The sequence below is a fragment of the Cyprinodon variegatus genome, unplaced genomic scaffold (assembly GCF_000732505.1).
Source record: "Cyprinodon variegatus isolate N-32 unplaced genomic scaffold, C_variegatus-1.0 Scaffold174, whole genome shotgun sequence".
Classification (NCBI taxonomy): Eukaryota; Metazoa; Chordata; class Actinopteri; order Cyprinodontiformes; family Cyprinodontidae; genus Cyprinodon; species Cyprinodon variegatus.
In genome coordinates this window covers 1,173,205-1,196,177 of record NW_015150627.1, presented here as the reverse complement: position 1 = coordinate 1,196,177, position 22,973 = coordinate 1,173,205, and the positions used below count along the sequence as shown (strand labels likewise).

Sequence of the window (22,973 nt, the reverse complement as noted above, 5' to 3'; positions counted from 1 at the left end):
TTCAGATGCTCATGTATATTGCTATATGTTAAAAAACAGCAAAGAACCAACCAAAAGCAGTTAAAGAGATTTCAAGCGAAAACAAAACTAAATTTAGACAAGAAATAAACGACTCATAAAAGGTGAAACCACATTCAAAAAAGTGCTTTTTAATTTAGTCTCACATTTAGCCGCAACTTTAACTACATGTAAGATAAGAGAGATAGAAATTACCAGCTCTTTGATTATAGATAAAATAACCCAGAGAGTTGAATTAAATTTAATTAGGACACTCAGCACTAATAAAGGGGTTTGCAAAGTTAATTCAGTCCATTAACACAAATGAAGGAGAAATATAACATGAGAGGAAAAAAGAGCAAGAAATGCACTGAATTTTAAACATTTTACATAAGTGTGCCAGGAATCATTTAAACTATGTCATCCATAAGGAGGAAAGAAAAGAGCTAGGACAAGTCCAAGCAAAGGAAGACTCTGGAAGAATGAAAGCATAATATGTTGGTGAATCTGACCTTGTTTGGGCATCTTGGCAGGCCCTGTGCAGCTGTTACTACAACAGTGACTGAAAAAGGAGCCTGAGACATAAAGGCAGAAAATAAAACAAAATACAGGCGCGGTGTGGAAACTGCAGCAAAGGAATTTGGGAATGAAAAAAAATGAACAATTATACAAAACAGAGTCACTTTTAGGCTGCGCCTTTAAAACACACATGGCCTTTGGTAGAGCAGCCCTGCATGTTTACATCAATAAAGCAATCCCTGAAAGGTCTCCCTCTCAACAATCACAGGAAAGCCATTAAACCAGAGAGGAAAAAAACATTCTCACTTTTGTCAAGCGTAACCTCTGACTGGTTTTCATTTCTACTCACCCTTCTCTTTTCCTGTCCAAATCTGCTCTGTCCAAACACAGAAGAACGATCATTTTACAGCCTCAACTCTTCCAATAGCATTCCCTGTAAACCCATAGCTTCAAACAGCGAGTCACTCAGTCATTCAAAAAACAACAGCTCAGGCAGACTACTTGCTCTGCCTGCTTGCCTGCATGGATATCTGCTCGAACCGGACGAGCAACCAGGGACTACTCTAAGGAAGGACGTGACATCGACAGGTGCTCCCTCCTTCCCCTTCCTTGTTTGTGTAAATACCAACTTTCCAGAAGGAAAACTAAATGTGTCATATGGCTGCAAATAGATCATTGATGGAGGAAAACTTCTGTTTTCTTTTACATAACTATAGAGAACTTTTCTAAACAATCCTAAAAAATGAGAATTAAAAAAAAAAAAAACACAAATTTTTTTTTTTTTGAACTATTTCCAGAGAGGAAGTTTCAGGAAGAATTTACAAAGGAAAGGAAAATGAGTGCATGCATGTGTCTGCAAGACCAGAGGGAGTGTGCATGATTCACAGAGAGTCAGGCAGAAATGGAGCGAATCAGAGGGCATGGTCCTCCTCTAGCCCTGAAACGTTGTTACAGCTGAACTTCCTGGTCATCCGCTGATACAAGCCAGGCCTCGGCAGCTGCCCGTAAACAAACAGTCTCTTGAGTCATGCTGGGTCCAATTCAGATTTTGAAGGAAAAAAGTAATCTAAGATGAGTGTTATGCTAGAATTTTAAATAATCCTATCATCTGCCACACAGATTAATCACAATGCTTCAAAGCCAAGATCATCAAACCGCACTGCCAAGCATAGTGGTGGCAGAGTTATGAGCACTGCTTAAAAAAGGAACGTAGGGGTAACAAAAGTTGTTTTTCCATTATGTATTAAATTGCACACATTGTAATTATGAAAATAAATGATACATTTATTTTCAACTGCATTTTTCGATAAAACATTTTTTATGCTTCAATGTTTTCACTCATATCTAAATCATTATATTTTTTTTTTGCATCACACGAGTCACACAATCTGTAACTGGACTTTACTGCGTTTTATAAAGATGAAGACTGGGTATAGTTGAAGGAAGAATTCGTGGCATTTTTGGATTGATAAAGAGACTGATTATTTTGATGATAAGCGTAATGAGCACTAGAGCTAATCTATGCTTTTACGTCATCCACTGCCATGTTGTTTCAAGAGATATTCACGTCCAATTTTAATTGTATTTCTTATTTATTGAAAATACCAAAATTGTGAAAATTCGCAATTTCTAAATTAGTAGAATATGGATACTTTTCTACATATTTGTAAAGAAAACACAACAATTGACAAACGCAGTCCACGATGCGGACGCGCTGCAAAAACTTAGTCACTAGATACCACGACCAGGGTGGTACAGCTGCAGAAACGGCATGCAAGAGAATGTAATTTCGCCTTAAATCTCTGGCCTATTTCTTTTTTTTTTTTTTTTTTTTTTCGCGATCCACTGTATATATGTGGATGCACTGCATATAGTTCATGCACCTTTTCCTTTCTTTTGACTATTGGAGCGATGTGACGAGTGAATTTCTCCACTGTAAGACCTATAAGGTCTATCTTATCTTATCTTAAGCCATTTCCAAGGGGTTCTAGAGTAAAACTTTTTATCTATGAGCATAACTATCTCTTTCCTGCCCCAGTCACTCTTCTGTTTCCTTGGGTTTTTTTTTTTTCCTTTTTGTTTTTGTTAGTCTATCGAGCGTAGGTTGATTTCATTCAGAAATTCAGCAAGACTTTTTTCTGTCTGGTGTTTGACTTCTCCTGTCTGTTTTGTGTAATCCAGGAGCCTGATGCAGGGATTGCTGCATCGTTAGGCCAAAAGTCCTGCTTGAAGAATTGCTTCATTGATTTGCCAGCAACGCTGGCTGATGTGAGACTACAACTCTACAGTAATAGTTTGAGCTCCTTGCGGCGCCTGCGCCGCGTTCAGTGTGAACTCAGTGCAAATAGCACCATAGGGAAATAATATTAACAAGAAAAATATAAGCAGAACCTTAAAAAACATCATCCAGGAAGTTAAAGCTTGGCCCGGAATGGGACCATACCACAAAATTAGTTATAAAGCTGAAAGACAATCAAGTCAAATGCTCAGATCTCAGCTGAAAATGTGAGCATCTTTTCAGCAAACCTCTTTTATTCATAATACATCATTAAACATCAAATATAAATCAGCAAAAAATGCCATATATATAAAAAGTGGCTGAGTCACCAGACAAACTAACAGTCAATAAATGCCACTGTGCGTAAATGTTTCACAGGTTCCTCATGATAAGAGAGATGAGTCAAACAGGGTGTAAGGAGCATTCCAGATCAAACCCCACCTGTTCTTTGACGGAGGCCAGGATGTTATTGGCCGTGCTGTCAGCCTCCATTTTGCGGCCAGCTGAACTGTTGTGGATGGTCAGCAGAAGCCCCTCCTCCGTCACTGGGCTCTGCTCAGGAGCTGGCATTCCTCCTGTACACACACACACATAAACACACAACACTGTGGTCACCACAGGCAACTCAGCTCAGAGGCTTCCATACACAGCAGAATGTGTGCAAGCCTGTACAAAACACATTTCCTCATAAATGTGACTTAAATCCACCCATCCCTGTTGCACACTGGCAAGTGATGCTGAGAGTTTACCATTAGTGGTCACACACGATACCAGGGCATACACAAACATTCCTCCTACGCATGCCATATGGCCAGAAACGATGGACTGACAGTGTTTTATGTCTGTGACACTGAAAATTAATACCATATGGCCATTAGATACCATACAACTGAAACACTATTTGTCAATCAGATAGAAATGCATAAATGCAATTTAACTAATAAAGAAAATAAGCTTTGCTGAGGCTGTCCTAGTATATGGATGCTAAGGGCGTTCATGAGCATGCATGATGATGTAGAAGAAAACGGTAGTATTAAAGATATTTAGAAAGGTGATGACGTGTTCCCTTCTAGGCTCCCCATCCTCCAGTTGGAAATTTCAAAATGAAAAGTGATGGTCTCATTAGACCACCATCAACTGATGACAGAGAGAGTGGATGAATCTCTGCTCAAGGTAGAGCCGGATTTACCAGTAGCAGAGAGACAGAACAGTAAAAATTCAAATGAGAGGAATGAGCCACTACATACGGCACTAAAACAGCTCCAATTACTATTATCCATAAGTAATGTGTGTGTGTGTGCGCACGTAGCACAAAAAAAGTCTGCAGACACTCAGAAGAAATGTGACTCCTTATGTATTCTGGGAGCCTGTCACCTAAAACAGCATAGGTCATTCAAGGTGTCGGAACTGTCCGGGGTCAGGTGCCAGTCCGGCTCTGGAATGACAGATTAAGGTTGTGCTACTGTTGAGCGGTTTAGTCCATGCAGAATATTCATGGAATCTCCCCGTCTGTATCCCAGATTCCTCTTGTTGTTCATTCATAGTTTTGTGGCACCGAGATCCCGCCCACTTCCACTCCAGCCTTCAGGTCAAGGACATAGCAAATCATTTCCAGAAAACCAAGCAAAAGGAAACAGCAGACAAGGGGGGGAACGAGATCAAAGCCCGTTTAGTTATTAGGTTGACAAAATTCTTTTCCCCTCCTTTTAATCAAGCAGAATAACAAAGCAAGATGAGCGGTTTATGCCCATTTCACTAAACATTTATGACAGGATGACCTAAGGGGTCGAGAAACGACACAGTGGGAATGTATGGTCTGGGTGCCCAGTCAGTCACAGGTTTTAAAGCATAAAAAATACACAGATATGATTTCTACCTAGAAGATTATATGTGAAAAAAAAGACTTAAAATACTGAATTAAATGTATTTGTTTTATCTTTTCCAAATCAAATAAATGAAGAAGTATTTTGAAGACAAAAAATAAACAGATTATTTTATTTATATGGGGAAAAGTAATCAGAACCAAATGTCCAATCAGATTAAAAATGTGAAAAAATGTGTCATGTAAACATGCAATTCACATATTCCATCAGGAATCTAGCAGCTCAAATGGAAATTTGTCACGTCGATATGGCGTGAACATGCACAGTCAGGTCAGTGTTCCTGATTCTGAATAACTTGATTCTGACAAGCGTTTATATGCATGCCGATTTGATTCAGACGTCGATCATCATAAACCAACCCTCTTCTTTTATACATGGCTACTGACTAAATGCTTCCAAAAGAAGTGTGTGTAGACAAAATAAACTGATTTGTAAAGCACTGTAATATGCTTAGCACATTTCCTCCTTCTTTCCACGGGTCAAATTCAGATGTGTACCCTTGCAAGAAAAAAAAAAGATAAGAAAAGAGATCCGTTCAATATTTTTTTCACCTTAAAATTATGAAAAATAAATTTAGAGACCATTTAAAAAAAGATTGCATGACACATGACCTCTCAGTAGTAGAATATTCACAGCAAACAAAAACCCTGCAACTCAAAAGGAAAGAAATATATTTTTACCGGGATGAAAACCGATCAGAAGATTTACCTCTAGTGTTAAGAAATATCTGAAAATGTAAACCCACTGAATATATTAGAAAGTAAATTAAAAAAAACAAGATGGAAGAGGAAATGTAGGTATTAATATGTAAAGAAAAAAATATATCTTAACGTACCTCTATTATGCTCGATCTTATCAGACCTTGAATATTTTTAGCCCTTTTTCCTCTAACTTCTTGTTTTCTTTACAATGAAACCTAACCAGAGTCCGTCAGACTCATCTCACTTGTTCTGCAACATTTCTCGTTGCATCTCACCCCTAACAGAGGGGATAAAGGCTTGTTGAAAGCCTTTGAGTAAAAATGTCGGTGTGACGGGCACCTCCACAGTTCACACAATCACCACGAGACTTGGAAGTCAGTAGGAAGCCGTGGAAGCCAGCCCGGTCTGTTCAGGTTTCAAGGATGTCATTAGATTAATGTTTCAGGATCACACTGTGCAGTTCTCAGGGTAAATATGACCTCGTTCTGGTCAAAACAGCAGCTCTTCTCACAAAGTTAAAAAGTAACAAAGAGAAGACGACTGATAATAAACTTTATTTTATCCCCTAAAGAAATTTGTATGATTAGTTAATCGGGTGTAACAAGTATTGAGTTCAACAAATGCTATTTGGAGTCAGAATTAAATCTCCCTTTTATAGTAAAATAATCCTCAGTCTCTCTCTAGTCTAAGAAAAGTCTTAGTCTGACCCCACCCTAACTAGCAGAATCACATGATCTGATGTCCTGACCTCAGACTTGGCAACTCCTCTGAGCTACTTATACAACCGCTTTTCCTGCAAAACTGTCTCCCCACCTAGAAGAAACATAGTGAGAGGAAAAAGCAGTCTAGCAGTGTAGAAATAAGTTTCTAGAATACATACAATCCATTTAAGAGGTGGAGCATTGAAAATGTCCAAGGCATGTCTAAATTCTCCTATAGCTTCTCAGAACCCTGCATTCATAAGCACATTGATGGTCATCAAAACCCAACTGTGCCTTTTTCAGTTTTCCTTAAGCTTTTTAGAAAAAAAACAAAACTTTTTCAGCAATACGTTTACCTTTACACAGTAAGACTACCTTAGGGGAGAAAAGTAAAAAGCATGCTTACATGCTGTACCAAAGCAAAGATATTGCAAATGAAGTGGGTCAGTGCATCTTTCACCCAAGGCAAATCCCAACCAGAGCTAAATATTTGGGTGGATGACAGAGCATGAAAAACTTCTCTCTGTAAATTAAAAGAGCATCTTTAACTATTCCAAGATGTTGCATGTTGGAGTAAAACATGGTCTTCATAAGGGCAGACAAACTACGACAGCAGCAGTCTATGGGCGAAAGGCAGGGTACAATTATTTATTAAAACTAAAGATTTAATTGCAGAAGTTTATAAAAATGCAGAAAACCTAATCATCAAAAGCTGTAACCAGCAACGAACAAAAGAAACCTTCTGAATCAGGGCAATTATGTTAGCATGGAGGAAGTTGGACGGACTCTTTCTATTATTGTTTAATTTTGTTGAGGTTTTTGGAGAACTTCTACAGACTTTAGAAAAAAGAAATAAAATCAAACTTTACTTTTAGACATTTGTAAATGTATTTGTGTCTTCAACCTCATTTGTACTAGGTCTCAGTTCCTGAAAGGCTCCATTTAAAACATTGGAAAATATTTATTCAGAGGAGCTTAAGGTTGACTCAGTAACTGTAAGATGGTTCTACATGAAGCTGAAATAATTCCTAGAATGACTCAATTACAACACATCCTCAAGGCAAGAACCTTTGACTTGATCCTTTGTTTAGTTCGCATGCCTGCACACTGTCCAGCAGCCGCCATGTTTTAAAGGGGGGTGTTATATTGCATGCTAATGTTTACACTAAGTGAAAGGGAGAAAGACAGAAGATAAGACAGAAAACTGTAAAAGTAGAAGGGGATATCATACAGGAAACATGATCGTACAACAACAACAACAGCCTGAAACAGCAACATTTAAAGATGCAGTTTAGTATCCAAGTATCCAGATCAGGGTTATTTCAGCGGAGCAGGCTGCTACTTTTAAATTTGTTCCCCCATGGAAAATGAATGGCATCCAGGCTCCATCCCCCAAGGCTCCGTCCAACACATTTCACCACGAACGAAGGCTACACCGACATTTTTCAAATTACGCTGAAATCAAGCCGATACATTGTCTGTTAAAGAGCGTAACAGCCTGGGAAATAATGTTTTTAAACACATTTACCTCCTTATTTGTTCATATATGTAAGAAAAGAGCTTTGAAAACCTAAACCCTGTAACCTTTAGATCATTGACACACCCTGAGTCCTTGCTGGCAGGTGAACATCGCTCCTCTAGGCTGGCCAGCCAAACTCTATTACATGGAGTGTCATTTGGTCTAACAAGCGTGGGAGGCGGGACTTTATGATGCATCACTCTCAGCACCTTTCTGCTAGCATAACAGCGTAATGGCAACCACAATGAATGATGCTCTTTATGATGTCCTAGGTCAGATTGAGCTAACCTTAAAACCTTAACAACAGACATCTCTATTGCATTTTCTTTCCAACCCCTTTAGCCCAAAGGGTCTTATGGCTGATTTATACACAGACAGTGCCGCAAACAGGAGGCCTCTGATTGGTCCCCTCTACTCATGCGTATTTCCCGTTTGGTACCTAACTGGCTTGTTTTGTTTGTATGGCCGCCATTGCGGAAAACGACTTGTGAAGTTGGACCAGCTAGAAGAGCGAGGTTCGCAAGAACGCTGGGACCCTTTTCTCACCTGGATTCCCGCTCTTTTTTGCCATCATATCCCGCCGTTGTCACACAAATTTGCCCCCACTTCCTCATCGCCTTCCATAAATCAAAAATGTCTGCATCATACCTGCAACAAGCTCACTGCGACACACTGCTGTGGGAGTATAACCAGCCCTTTAGTAGCAAAGGTCTGAGCCTCTAGCTTGCGATGATGCTTGCCATTAGGGGGTGTGGCTAAAAATGAATACCTGCTGTTGGATCACTCCCACAGAGTCACACGTGTCAGGTGGTATTTCAAATCTCAGTTTATTTGTCTACACAGCTATGAAACAAAAAGTACTTGAAACATATTTTAGAAATTTTAAAGCCCCATGTGAAAGGCATGTGGATGAAACACCATGTGACTGTGTTTTGGCCATTTCTATAAATAGATAAACATGAGCAGGTGTCAGTTGGTATTTTCAGCTTGTTTCATGAATCATAGAATAAGAAATAGTGCATCGCTTGTAGTTACATTGCAGGAGTTACAGTATCTGATTGGTTTTGATCTGATGACACTGACCCTGTAAGTCCTGCATTTGAAATCCAGCCACACCTTCTCTTCACCAGACTGATACACTGTGTATATGTTGTATCAGTTCAATTCAATTCAGTTTATTTATATAGCGCCAATTCACAACACAAGTTATCTCAAGGCACTTTACAGTTCAGTATCAGTCTTGCTGGCTAGGCTATCGCTCCAAAAGAGCGTCAGCTTTAAAAAGCAGGGGTGAAGTGAGGGAACAATTTCACCACCCAGTTAGGAACAACATATCTTTCTCATTCAGCTTTGTGTACGCATTAAAGACTCCAACAATATAAGAGTAGATAAGTAGCCAATGCAAACATGCTTATATCACTGTGGCTTTTAGTTGCATATGTTTCTTAAATATTATCTGACAGGTCTGCAAAAAAAAAAAAAGAGCAAAGAGATTCTTAGTATGAGGTTCTTGTCAACAATGAGATTTATTAAGGCCTTTCTGTGACCCCTAGAGGCAAGAAAGAAAGGGAACACTATAGTCACTTTAGGATATACAAGTTTTCTTTGAATGCTCCAACCAAAGTACATGCTTAAGCACCAAAGAGGATCTGTGGGAGAAGTAAGAATGACAGCCAACTGGCATTTAGTAATTCAGTCTGAGTAAAACTGTCTGAAAAGAAGGGGATAAACCGCTCCCAGCAAGGTGTGCAAAGCCGGCAGACAGGTACCCAGAAGGCTCAAAGCTGGATCGATTACAGGGATTTCTAGAAAGTACCAATATATGGGTCAGATCTATCTGAAGAAACATTTCGTTTCAGAGTTTTACAGCAAGTACAAAAGTATTTCTGCAGATTTACAGACTGTTGAGTAAAAGCTGTACTGCCAGTATAAAAGTCTACAAACATAATTAATGATGCTGGTTGCAGCTTCTCATTCTTAAAAAAGTGTTGTTTTTTATTATTTTCTTATAAAACAGGCTAATTAGTTTGCATTATTAAATGATCAATTAAAAAGTACTCACTTCTTGCTTTTTGTACAACTCCCTCAAAGAAATGAGGTTCTGTCAGCTGAGGACATACAGTTCTGAGAGTTAAATCCATTACTCTCAATATCTTCTGGCATAGAAGATTTGTCTTAAAGAACATAAGTGACATTGAATAACTGACTAACAGCATAGCAAACATTCCTGTTCAAAAACATTATGTTAAGCAGAATCTATACGTAGACTCTCTGATGAAGAATAAAAATCATTTAAAAAAATCTATGCAAATGAGTCTTATACTGCATCTTCAAAAGGGAAAGCGTCCCAAAAACATAATTCTACACAGATATTGTTATTTATTTCACAAAATGTAATCTTAGATGTGAGCATAGTAGCTTTTTGCACAGAGTATTTAACAGAGCTTCTCATTCCAGAAAACCAGGCATGATTCTTCTGAATTTTAAAGGTTGCAATGAGTCTCAGAGGATTAAAAAGCAGTTTTGATTTGAAGATTTTGCAGGGCTAGCTTTTTAAAACAATAGAAAAAAGTGAAATAGAAAATAATATAGTTTCTTTCATAAAAACAAAAACCTGAGCCAATATATAAATAACCCCGTGCTCAGAATGACAAAGGCAGGCTATTTAAAAGGATAATGGGACACAAATTGTTTAACTCATGCTTTTTGACCAATTTTTTTTTTTTTTTTTACACAACTTATACATTCTGAAAATTCTCAACTCAACTCAACTCAACTTTATTTATAAAGCGCTTTCAGTCAGCCAAAGCTAAAATCAAAGCGCTGTACAGGTCATTTGAGCAGATTATAAAACACAATTATCACCACAACACAGGACAAACTCAAAGATTAAAAAAACAGTAAGAGCAAAAAAAGTCGAAGTCTCACTCAAAGGCCTGAGAGAAAAAGTGGGTCTTTAAAAGGGTTTTAAAAGAGCTGAGTGTAGGGGCCTGTCTGATAGAAAGGGGGAGGGCATTCCACAGTTTGGGAGCTGCCACAGAGAATGCTCGGTCCCCTCTGAGCTTCCGCTTTGCTCTAGGTGCTTTTAGAAGGAGCTGATCAGCTGATCTAAGGGACCTAGCGGGGCAGTAATTCTGTAGTAGCTCAGAGAGGTATGGTGGAGCTAGGCCATTTATTGACTTATAAGAAAATAAAAGAATTTTGAAATGAATTCTAAAATGGACAGGGAGCCAATAACTAATAGGGAGTCTTCCTCAGTCCATAATTATGTCTTATTTAAGAAATGTTGTTGTTATCTGACCTGTTAGCCTCTACTATGATCTGTTCACTGATCAGATACAGGTTGAATTATTTTTAGACCTTCTGTTGCCTTATAAGGACAAAACAAGTTAAAATCACAGCTAATTTTTGGCCCATATTTTCTTAACTTCTACTAGGAATGCTGGCAATATGAGAAGAATGCAAAAAAAAAAAAGTTAACAGGCTGAGATAAGGGCCAATAAAGACCAAAGACAGTAGTTTGCTCACTGGAAGAATTAGAACGAGGTTCCAGTTGGTACGGACTTCTTGCAATTTACAAGAAGTAAAGAGCAGAAGCCCTGCGAAGTCTTTATTGGTATTTGCCAGTGTAAAACACCAATTTCATTTTTTTTGCATACTATCTACAAAAATCTTCCAATAATATAGGTCAAGATCAAGCAGCAAGTCTATGGCTGCAATTACAGAATGACGCCCCATTTTTTTCTTATAGCCCTGAGGGATAAGACATTTCTCTGCTCTCTAGTACACGTTGACCTTTGCAATGCAACTTTAAAAGCTGTTTAGGGTTCACATCATGTCATGGGAATTATGAAAAAAATAGTGTTTTTGGCAGGAACTCATTTACAAAATGTGTTAATTGCAGTATCTTTATTGTGCCGATCTCTTTTGCAGTATGATTAGTTCACTTTGACCTTAAAATGCCTCTGGCTTAGAAGCTAAAATTAATTTTTGTAGTATATTAAGTCTTTAACCTATACACCTAAAATACTTTAACTATAGGTGAGTATAAAGGAAATGAGTCACATTGAGAGCAAAGAGTGAGCCGATTGAAAAATGTCTATATGACTCACTTTAATGAAAGATGCTTTCAAGACTCTGTGACACATGAATGTTCATTAAACTTATCTAGAGTGACTAAGCAGCCATATGGGCTTATCAAGAGTAGTAGGGAGAAAGATTTTTCTTAAAATACTATCAGCAGCTGCAACAGCCTCCCAGAAGACCAACAGCAAATAATCACACCTTTCAAACAGATCAAATTAACAACTTTAGTCTCAAAGATGTTTATCAGCAGGAGCTGTAACTTGTTGCGACTACTTCAATAAATAAATATGCTTTAAAAGAAAGAATCGAGAGATTTGATATGCTCAGGGAACACGGAAAACACGGAAAACCCAAAACAATCTTTGACAATCCTATACTGAGCATTTTACAGATATCACTGAGGCCAGCAAAAAGCAGCACAATATTGAGGTTTTTCATTATGAAAAAGCTAACATAAATTGTTCCCTTAGGACGCTAATGATTTATCTAAGCACATGGTGGAATTGCTTATAAAAGCAAAACAAACAAACAATATAGCCTGACAGGCTTGAAAGCAAAGGAGTGCTGATACCAGACAGCTTCAGCTCACTGCACAACCACTCTATCAATGATTACCATGTGCAAGCTTTGTAAGCCTATGAGAAAGACAAAGTAGCCTTTAAATAGACACATACCTGTCATTTTGTTGATCTAGGAATCAACATTGTGAGACAAACGATGGACAGCATTCCGACAGCACCTTCACCTCTTTCTCAATAAGACAAAGAGGGCGAATGAATCCGCAAGATGCTGCACCCATACTTACCTTCCTCTCTGAACCTCACGCCCACAAGTGTTGCAATAACCTGAGGCCTATTTGAGCATGTGTCCACAGGGTAGGGCATGCCCCTGATTAGCAGCAAACAGTCATTCTGCAGTATATAATGATACAGGGCTCTGTACAGTGATTGCCCACTTTACTGATTTCTTCTCTTTCTGTGTTCTTGTTGTCGGATGATTAATCAGATATTAACGTCAGACAGTTAACTCAGGTAAACATTAAATGAAGTTATTAAAACTGTTACAAAGTAAAAAAAATATTAAAAGCATTCTTGTCCTTTGTTAGAGAGTAATTGCCCTTTAAAATTAATAACTGGCGTGTCATTTGTCACAGGCTGCAGCTTTGAAGTGCTTCCAATAACTGCCAATGAGTTCATTGGAACCTAAATGAAATGTCCAATTAAAAAATGTTTATACATTTTTAAGTAGCTAAATTATTTTAATTTTATGACATTTCAGGGGATTTTGTGGAAGAATTGATTATTAGGTGTAAATCTGAATAAAGTTCAGACCTTGACTCTGCCATTTAAAAACCTTAATTTTTCTTTTTAGGCTAGTTGGTTCCTGGAGTCCTGTGGATAGTCCTGTTTAAAGTGACTAAACGTTCATAAGTTCTGCTTTGTTTTCTGCAAAACTCACGGTTCCAACAATTAGGGCAAGTTAACTAGTTCCCAGACCACCACAGTGACATCACAGTTTTATTGATGCTCTGGTGCTGAAAGGCTCCATTGGTTTCAACCAACCCATCTGAAAAAGTTCCTCTTTTATTTCACTAGTTCATTAACAAGTGTTCCAAAGTTCATTGGGATTATCATGTCGGTTTTTAGGCAAAATTGTGGATGACTGGTGGGTTCCCTCGCAAAGTCTCAGAGCTAATGGGCCTTTCAGACAGCGACAGCGCTGTTCTCTAAAACTCATTACTTTCAAGGGTATGCCCACCATGCTGCATGCACTGCGAGAGCATTGCACAACGCAAAGGAGCACCTGTGCAAGCTATAGTCAAAGTTCAACCATGCTGAACTTTTGACAAAATAAAGAGAAGTAGGTATTGAGATGCTTTGTCCAACTCTCCCCAGAAGATCCTGGGACTGTTCCAGACAGAGCCAAGAAGAGAACCCGACATGGTCGCTGTGAAAATGGAGCTATTTCACAAGACTGAACTCCCCAAGCTGCACAATGGACCTGAGGGCTTCATGCATCCATGGCCTCTTCTTCCTTGCTACTATTTTTCTCCGAACTAGCAGGGTTAGTGAGGAGCGCCAGAACATCATGATGCTGCACTCAACAGACTGCATCCATCGCGATTGGTTCAGTAACTTTTTTTAGAGTAGTCAAGATCATTTTTCACTACCCAATCCATCCCGCAAGCACGACCCGTACCACATTTGCACATTTGCATCCAGATATACATCCGGGTTTCCATATATAATGTCACTATGTTACTAAATTTACTTATTTCTATCCTTAACTCTGTTAAGAATGCAAATACATATCTTTAAAAATGTTTTATGAATTTTTCTGAGACAATTTCGATGCTTTTTACATTTTTTAGTTAAATTGCTTGTCCCACATCATCATCAGACATGCTCAGAGTAGTTCGGCAACCATGTTTATCCGCATTTTAGTTGTTTCTCTCTTTAGGTTATGCACCACATACCATAATTTTAACACGAAAGAAAAATATAAAACTCAAATAGACTAGATTTATGTTTAATTTGGGTCTTTTTTACAAAATAAAATTGGAGGCGACCAGGATGTATATCTGTTTGCACATGCGCAAATCAGCTGAGGATACAGATTGTGCTTCCAGGACGGATCGGGTAGTAACAATGTTTTTGATTTTTGGACAATCAATTCATGATGTGTCTCTTTTAGAGATCTTCTAGCATGATTTATGTTGTTGGGAATTGTTCTTTTTAATTAATTACTCTTTATTCCTTATGCTTTATTCCTTTATTAAATTAAGTCATAGTTAAATAACATCTGCTTGTAGTTATCAATGTGATGTTTTCCTGGTGTTGAAGGTTGTTTTTATAATCTGAAATGTTCGGGTGTGACCAAAAAATGGGTAAAAAAATGAAACTAAAGACATCTGTTAAGGAGAAACACAGTTTTACAACACTGTAGCTGCATCAGAATGTCCTACTGTACTTATTAATGTTTCCTTTGTGGCACTAATTGGCAGGAAGCATTTATTCAAAAGAGGATGCTGGAAAACTAACAGCGCTTCCAAACAATCTATGTTTGCAATGTGGGGCAGAAGATCTTTCTGCAAACAAATCCCGGCAGAGATGATTTACCTCAAACATAATTTCCTCACAACAGTAGGTCACCTAATGGGGTACAGAGAGGCTCAACTTAAGACAGTTTCCCCCATGGCACAAGCAGCAATATGTTGTGACAGAGTGAGACATGAATTATTCTGATTGCATGCAAATCCCTTAAATAGAATCACATATTGAGCTAAGCAGGCATGTTTCATCCTGTCACACATTGTTAGTTAAATACATGTAATACCCTGATGCATTTCTGCATATAGTTATAATGCAAACCCAGACTCTGTTGCAGTACGACTCGTTAATAGGGAATTATAGAATTAGATTGGATGCTTTGCATTCGCAGAAGTCATTAAGAAAGAGAAAACAATTTTGTAACAGCTGTGCTACAACTGTGTTGTTACACATTATTCTGATAATTGTCTGACTTTCTGATAATTGTCTGACTTGATTATTATCCAACCTAATTTAACAGTTCAGCAAATGTATGTTTAATCAGTGTGACATGTTTTACTGAACCTGTGCACTCAATTTTCCATGTCAGACATTTCCTGCAGAGGAAACAATTTGATGCACAAAAATAAGTAAGTAAGCAGCTATGCATGGTTGGAAGTTTTGCAAAATATTGACCAGAACACAAGGATCATAAAAAAGCATACAAAGAAAACAGAGGAATACTAAATGTCCTTATGGTTAATTATTCAACAGGTAAAAGATGTCTATTCATTCACACAGCAAGCAAGCTCACAGTATCATTTTGCTTCAGGAATGGACCACTTCTTAGTATCAAGGCATACCTACATCTGATTACATCAGACTGTGATCTGAACTTTTCCTGACTGTGATAAGAAAATCAAGCTAAATAATCTAAGCTTAGTTTGCTCTCAATGTTGCTCTTTAAGAAGCAGAAAAATGTAAAACAAAGCAATAAGGCCATATTTTCACAATTTGTTTGGGTTCATGCAGTAAAGTAGTTGTATTTCGAAACAACATTGTGTGGAGTGGAGAAAACCTCTTCAGAGTTTCTTAAGAATCTAATGGAGGCTTTCAAACTTGCATGGCAGGCTGTTGCTTGTTTCACCTCATCATGGCAGACATGGATTTACAAAGCGACCGGCCGTGTTTTTTACTTCAAAAAACTGAACAAAGCTGTCGTCGTTCCTAGGTTCACCAGATTCCCAGAGATGGAACCAGTTTGGGGAATACCACGGTCGCTTTGAGCTGTACTTCCATCTTATCAGTGACCCAGTTCGGGTCCTTACTTTCCTGCACTGGGGGACGAGTCACCAAAGCAACAGAGGGTTAGGTGAGACGGCATTCTGGAGCTTTAAAAGGAGCAGCGGGAAATCAGTGAGAGGACACCAACAGATAAAGAAACAGAACCATAGGGGTTGGACTCCCTACCAACTGAGCTTTCGTGCTGATAAAAAGATCAATATATATATATATATATATATTTATATATTTGATCTTTTTTTATCAGCAGGAAATATATAAGCAGCATCTTATTTTTCTAAATATCTTCTTGTAATCAGATTGAAAACTTCATGCTGTTGTGCAACAGGTTTTCCTTAAGAATCATCATCATCTGTTTATAGAAAATTATTCATCTTCTTTTTGTAGATGTATATCTATAGTAGATATTTAATAAAATACGCAAGTTCTCATTCATCTTTCTAAATTAAAGTTAAATTTACAGTTCTAAATGACTTTTTCTTTGCCATAGTGCAGAAAAAAAATCATCACTATTGTTTTAAGACCATGAAAATAAAATATTACGCTAAGAGCAATTTAGAGATATGGCCACTCTAAATATTCAGTGTTTCCCACAGAATCTAATTATAATTGCAGTAGTTATAATGGGAGCATAAATAATAATTTTGTTTTGTTCCCTCAGTTCCGCTATGCACTTAACATTCACTTGAACTTGCTTGTTTGTTTGTTTTTTTTGTCAATAAACTAGCTGGTAAAATTAGTTTCCTCTTTATTTGAATACTCCAAACAGATATAAAAAAACCCTGATAACCAGAATGATTGGTTTCATTGTGGGTTTATTTAAAAAATATTGCTTTAAAACCACCAAAGCCAAGAAAAGTCTAGATTTGTTTAATGTGTTGGTTTAATGTAATGTTTAGTGTGTTTATGAACTGGAAAGCTGGTCTCAAATCCAGCTTTACAGAAAACAATGGTTTACTGAAAAGTAAACAAAACAAAGTTTTGAATGGGTATGTTGTTACTTTAATTTAAACTTATATCAGAAAAGTCTTTATAACAAAGCTTTGAGATATTTTGGGGGAATCTTGTTAAAAAATGTCTTTCATAGCAAGCAAATATCTCTTCATTCATGGCAATAAACAGACATCTGTACACATAGATTCCATTCTTATGACTTAAAGTGTTGTGAAAGAGTTGTTTAGTATACTGAGAAAGCTATTTAAGACAATGGTGATAAATGGTCAGGATTATGAGACTGAATTCTTTCGTCAAGAGCCATGCACTTCTGAACTGTAGCAAACATGGAAAACAAGGAGGGAGAACTCCTGGTCCCTGTGGCATTTCATTAAACTGAACAACAAAACATGTTGATCTTGATGTGTGTTTTTCTTAATTTAATGGTTATTCATAGTATCTGGTACAGAACAAATAAAATGTTTGACGTCTAATAAATGACCTGTATAATTTAAGGGTGAAGTTTTGCACTGCTATTAATGTTCATCTGATTAAGAAAACAAAACAAGCAAGAAAACTGAGACAGATGTTCTTTTAAGCATGCATGTGTAGGAAGATGATTATACTGTTTCCATAATTTCAGAATAAACATTTTATAACATAAGGTCAAGTTTGCCAATACTTAATTACACCCAATTAAATTGTTTTGGAGCTGCATTATTAAAATGTGATGCTTGGTGACAAGGCATAGGCCCAAATGTCATATAATAATGCTTTTCTTTAATTAATACTGCTCTTGTAGATGTCTGAAATTTCAGTTACTTAACCTCAGTGAAAGAACTCAAATTCTTATGAAGTATTCTTTTGCGCATTCATGCTTGTACTTTGCATTGTTAATCATGCAGATCCCTAAAACTTTTCATGTAGCGACCTGACCTTAAATCACTGACTAAGAACATGAAGAGCTAAAGAACAGATAAGAGTCTGCTACTTCAGTAACCAAGCTACAGAATTGCCTAATATTTCAACTCTATTATCAGAAATATGCAGTTTTTCATAAGTACTTTATTTATTAGAATTATTCTAAAAATTTGCATGATCCCTTAAAAGTCTGATGTGTTGTTAAAACAACTAAAATGATTAAAAGTGGAAAAGTTACCAAAAATTATGCAAAGATTTAAAAACCCTATGTAAGGCACACGAGATTATCCTACCCAAAATGAGAAATCAGATAAACAGAATTAAATACATTACCTAATATAATAAGTTAGATGTATGCATTGAAATATATTCAAAATTATTTCAAAAAGAACCATTGTCAAATCAGCATATCCATAAATAAAAAACATCACAGAATAAGCTATTCAGGTTTTGCCTGGGATAGAAATGAATATTCTAAGCTGTTTTTGAATTAAAACATCAGAACAAATTTAGACAATTTAATGGCACAAATCTCATGAAATAAAAATAAAAATACTTTTACTCGCTGTGCTTCCATCCAAATGTCATGCACATTTTGAAAACAACTTTTAAAACTTAACCTTAAAAATGCTTAAAAAAGAAAATGTGAATTAGGTTTGTTTCCCTACATTGGAGCAAACTAACCAGAAAAAGCCACCAAATACCTGCGAAGAAGGTGTGTGCAACCATCTGTTTGGGCAGCTGAATTCGAACGTGTGGCATAATGCCTTGACCAGTGGGCAATGGGCAACTCTTGCAATAGGAATTTATAATGCAAAGGACAGCTCACCGCCAACATGTTAAACACTGCCAGACTCAGGATGAGAGCCTTGTCTTTGACTGCTGCTGTTCTCCCCAGCAGTCATAGCAATATTAATGGCTCAACTTCATTTATGTTAATCTTAGACATTGGGGTCCAATGTCTGTGATGATATTAACAATGATTATTAGGGTAGGAGGATGCATTTTTGCTCTGCAGTTGACTGCATCGCCACTATCCAATTACTGCCTCACAAGACACTCCTACAGGGGCATGTGACCCTACCCCCCACAGTGCTTGAGAAGAAAGCAATCTACTTAAGTCAAACCCTGGCCTAAACGCACAAATTTTTCACCAAATCAGCCTCTCATCCATACGAAGCCGGCGTTTCGGGGGTCTGTAAACAATCTTTTTTTTTATTAAGCCTTCAGAGTGGGAAGATTTTGAAACGCCGTTTTCGCGTTTCCATCTTTAAGCTCTAACCGCATTTTTTTTCTTACATGCATGCGTCATAGCGTCGCCTCTAAACACGAATGCGCGACACAGTATCACAACAACAATGGCGCCGTACTGTGTTGAATGGTTGCTGCTCATGCTACTCACCCTGCTGTCAGGCTTACAACAGAATCTTCTTCTTCTGGAATATAAGAACAGAGCAATATAGACGACATAGTTCATCACCTCAATTTGACTGAACCACAAAAATGGACCCGCAGGGCCATTTTCCGGTTTTCTGGTTTGGTTGTTGTATAAATATTACTGCGCATGCCCAACATTTCGTTGCCTGTTTTAGCCTATTTTTGCTTTGGCACCACAGCGCCACTTACAGGCCTGGCATACATTTTGCAGCGTTTTCATGCATTCGTGTGGTCGATCACATTTATTTTACGTCTCTGTCTTTACAACAAATGTTCTGGAAAATATTAGCGTTTCATGTTCGTTTTGACTTCGTGTGGACGGGGCCTTAAAGAAAGTTCCTTTTGGAGCTGATCTTGGGCCAGCCACATCAGACATGCGCCATTGTGGAAGGCCACAACAACCAGAATTTGCTCACTTATCAGAGGCTAAATAGACCTGGTGGCTGACTTCAGAACCAATTTGCTGCAAAACAAAGACATTTCTCTCTGGGTTACAGGGAACTTTCGGATGCCTGAAGAGACTGGGTGTGTTGACCTAAGAACTACCTTGTAGCCTGACATGCTAAGCTGTTGAATACTGCAACTTAGCCTTTTCCAAATGGAGATCAGCAGCAGTTGGAGAGCTGGCACGGAAGGGAAAGAGCTACCAGCTAAATATTTTGATGAAATATTTTTTAGCCAAATGATGTTTCATTTATTATGTCTTGCATTGTGAATTGGTTTGAACAAATTTCAATTGCTCTAAATTGGTTAAAAGCTCATTTGACCACAACCCAAAATTTCAAGATAAACGTTGATTCTCAAACTAAAATCCATGCAGAACTGTGATTTCATGGCTTCATTTTATTGATTATGGTTTGTAAAATTGTTATCTTCTTCTTCGTGTACATTGTGTAGCTTAGTGTAGTTAAGTTTCACATGTATAGTCAAAAATTCTTAAATTATATAAGTTATACTTGAAGATGAGAGATTTTCGTTTGAGTAAACTCATATTTTGAATGAAAGTTGAGGTGAATTTATTCCACATATGCTCTTGGTATCTGTTTTATTATGGTTTGAGCCCAATTCACACTTTCATTTGTTGTTCTAATACAAAGCCATGTTTACACAATGTTAAAAGTTCAAGGAATTAAAATTCATTAAGAAGTTCAAGCTATTTCATCCAGAAAGAACTGTGTTTAACCAGCTCATTTAAAAACATAAACTTTTATGATCCTTATTCCTAAAAGGATTGCAATTAAGAATTCATAGGAACCGGAATTAAATGAGGAATTGTAATTATTCAAAGGATACCAAACCCTAATTATCAACCCTGCAATGATAAGGACAATGTCAACATAGACTAGTGGTAAATTTAGGGTTCAAATTTAACATTTGGAACTAAATTTTCATTTGCCAGAGCACCATTCGTCACACGGCGAGTAGACGCTTGGACCACAACTGCGATTCAGTCACATCCTTTAAGCTTTTATTTTGGTAAGTTTCCCCTTCGTCTCTTTTGTCCTCTTCTGTCTGTTCCTCGCATGACGATAGATGTGCGTACAGAGAGCACAACCCCAAATTCCCGTCATTAAACAACAACTCCAGCACATGCTAATGATGATAAAGAATGTGTTTCATAAGAGACTGGATTATTTATGACGATGATGCTAAACTAATCAGCTGCTCAATGTGCAGCAAATACGTAGAAGAAAGTTGACACTATTTCATTGACTATCAATCTATAAAAATAAGGAAATTATCCCTAAACACAAACAGTAAAGTCCAAATTTGCTAGATGTCCTTGTCTCAGGCTAAGTCGAAACGACCCATGCCAGAGCCACTGTTCGTATTGCTGATGGCTACATCAACACAAATGCACAAAAATTAAATTATTGTTATGCGTTGCCCATGCCATAGGGAAGAAAAGCTGTGCTTTTATTAATGGACAATAAAATATATTTTGCCATTTTATTTATGGCCACTTGATCAAATAAAGTATTTTGCATTTTTGAATGAAATGTAAAGAAATCACAACTACATTTAATAAAACTAGACCGCCTTTTGCTGTTACGTTTTTTGGATTTAACATAATGCCTAAGTGAAATAATATGTTCCTTAAAAAAAATATAATAGCAAATTATTATTATTTTCCTGGCCGGTAAATAATATTCTCTTCCAGTCCACTTGGCCAGTGAGTCGAAAAAGGTTATTTTGGACCCTGGTTACACTTGGCTTTAATAAACAGGAAGGAGAGGTAGCAAACTAGAGTGGACCAATTCAAGGATTGAGTGAGGGTTTAATGAATCTGTTACAATCAAATAAGTTGTTGTTACTTTATCGTGTCGGCTAGTATTAGTTGTGGTACATGCCATTTGGAGATGTTGAGAGAAGTGGATCAGCTAATGATTTAAGTGAATAAAAGTATTGCTGAATAAGAACTTATTCAACAAGCAAAATTGTATAAGTTGATTTGAATTCTGCTGTTTCTGTCAAGCTCTTTTAATGTTATATTTTTAAATGCAAATAAAAAAAGATGCAAACACGTCTACTGACTCTTGGCTACTCGGACATTTTCGGACCATAATTTCTGTTACATATGAGAGTTATTAAATCCCATTTCTTTCATAAATGGCTTAAAATGGCACAGTTAATGATCAATTACACAAATTGTATTAGTGAAGACGAGGCAACAGTTACAGTACAAGCCTTAACATAAGTCAGCCCACATCTATAACTAAACATCACAGCAGAATGTAAAGCTAAGCAATGTATTAAATGTCACTTTAAATGCCATATGCTTGAAATGAATTCATTTGCTCATATTTAAAGTCAAGAGATCCACTTTTCTGGCATAATTAGACTTTGTTGCAGTCATTTAAGTACCTTGACATTTAAAAGTGAATCTGTTATGCAAACAGATGAGATACATAAGTCCTGCATATTATTGAGATTTTAGTTGTGTAAATGTACGTAAGAGTTGTGGCATCACTTGAATGACACCTTGGGGGTCCAGGCATTTTGTTCTGACTAGGGGTATCATAAATCTCTGATACTAAAAAAGAAATATAATGTTAAGTATTATACTAATTTAACTAAAAAAAACATGTAACATGACCAATACAGGACTCTCCCCAGGGCATTTTGGCATAACAAGCCATTACACTGTCACTTATCAAAATAATGCAGCAATTAAGCCGTTATGTTAATTTTCGATCAGCGTAACAGCTGTGGAAATTAATTCACTCTAATGACCCCCTTTCAGAGACATAGACAGATATCGGGTATTACAGGCTAACAAAGAACCCAAACGACTGCCCATTCCTGAGGGGCGAACCCATTCGTACGGTTCAATTTGCATGTTTTCTAAGCATAAACAAGGCTTTGTTTTTGGTCCACCCTATAAGAAGAAGCGAAACAATCTCAAACTTGGAAGCAAAGTCCAATGGATTGTATTTTTTAAGTTTTTTGGAATACTTTTATTACTTGTTTGTAGGGATGGGGATCGTTAATATTTATTGATATCGATACCTTTATCGATACTCCTTATCGATCCGAGTCTTTATCGATACCACTATTGATACTTTTCTGTTATTTGGTGGAAAGACGATGCAACAAATTTTTTTTTAACAGAACTGGTATTGCTTTTATTGCTTAACAAGTGAGCATAACAAAAACGTTTCTAGCC

At 37.2% G+C, this 22,973-nt stretch overlaps 1 protein-coding gene across 6 annotated transcripts in view; it reads right to left on the bottom strand.

The window, feature by feature from the left end:
• pkp4 (plakophilin 4) overlaps nucleotides 1-22,973 on the bottom strand; it is a 108,928-nt gene that overhangs the window by 76,129 nt on the left and 9,826 nt on the right. For 4 of the 6 annotated variants that reach the window (XM_015378541.1, XM_015378544.1, XM_015378542.1 and 1 more), the window contains exons 1-2: nucleotides 12,359-12,471; nucleotides 3,236-3,369 (exon numbers count right to left, since the gene is read on the bottom strand). In XM_015378541.1, coding sequence (XP_015234027.1) covers nucleotides 3,236-3,369; nucleotides 12,359-12,365 — 141 coding nt within the window. In that variant the 5' untranslated portion in view covers nucleotides 12,366-12,471. Of the gene's footprint in view, nucleotides 1-865; nucleotides 1,032-3,235; nucleotides 3,370-12,358; nucleotides 12,472-22,973 lie in introns of those variants that run through there. The other 2 variants (XM_015378543.1, XM_015378546.1) reach the window with 2 other exon arrangements.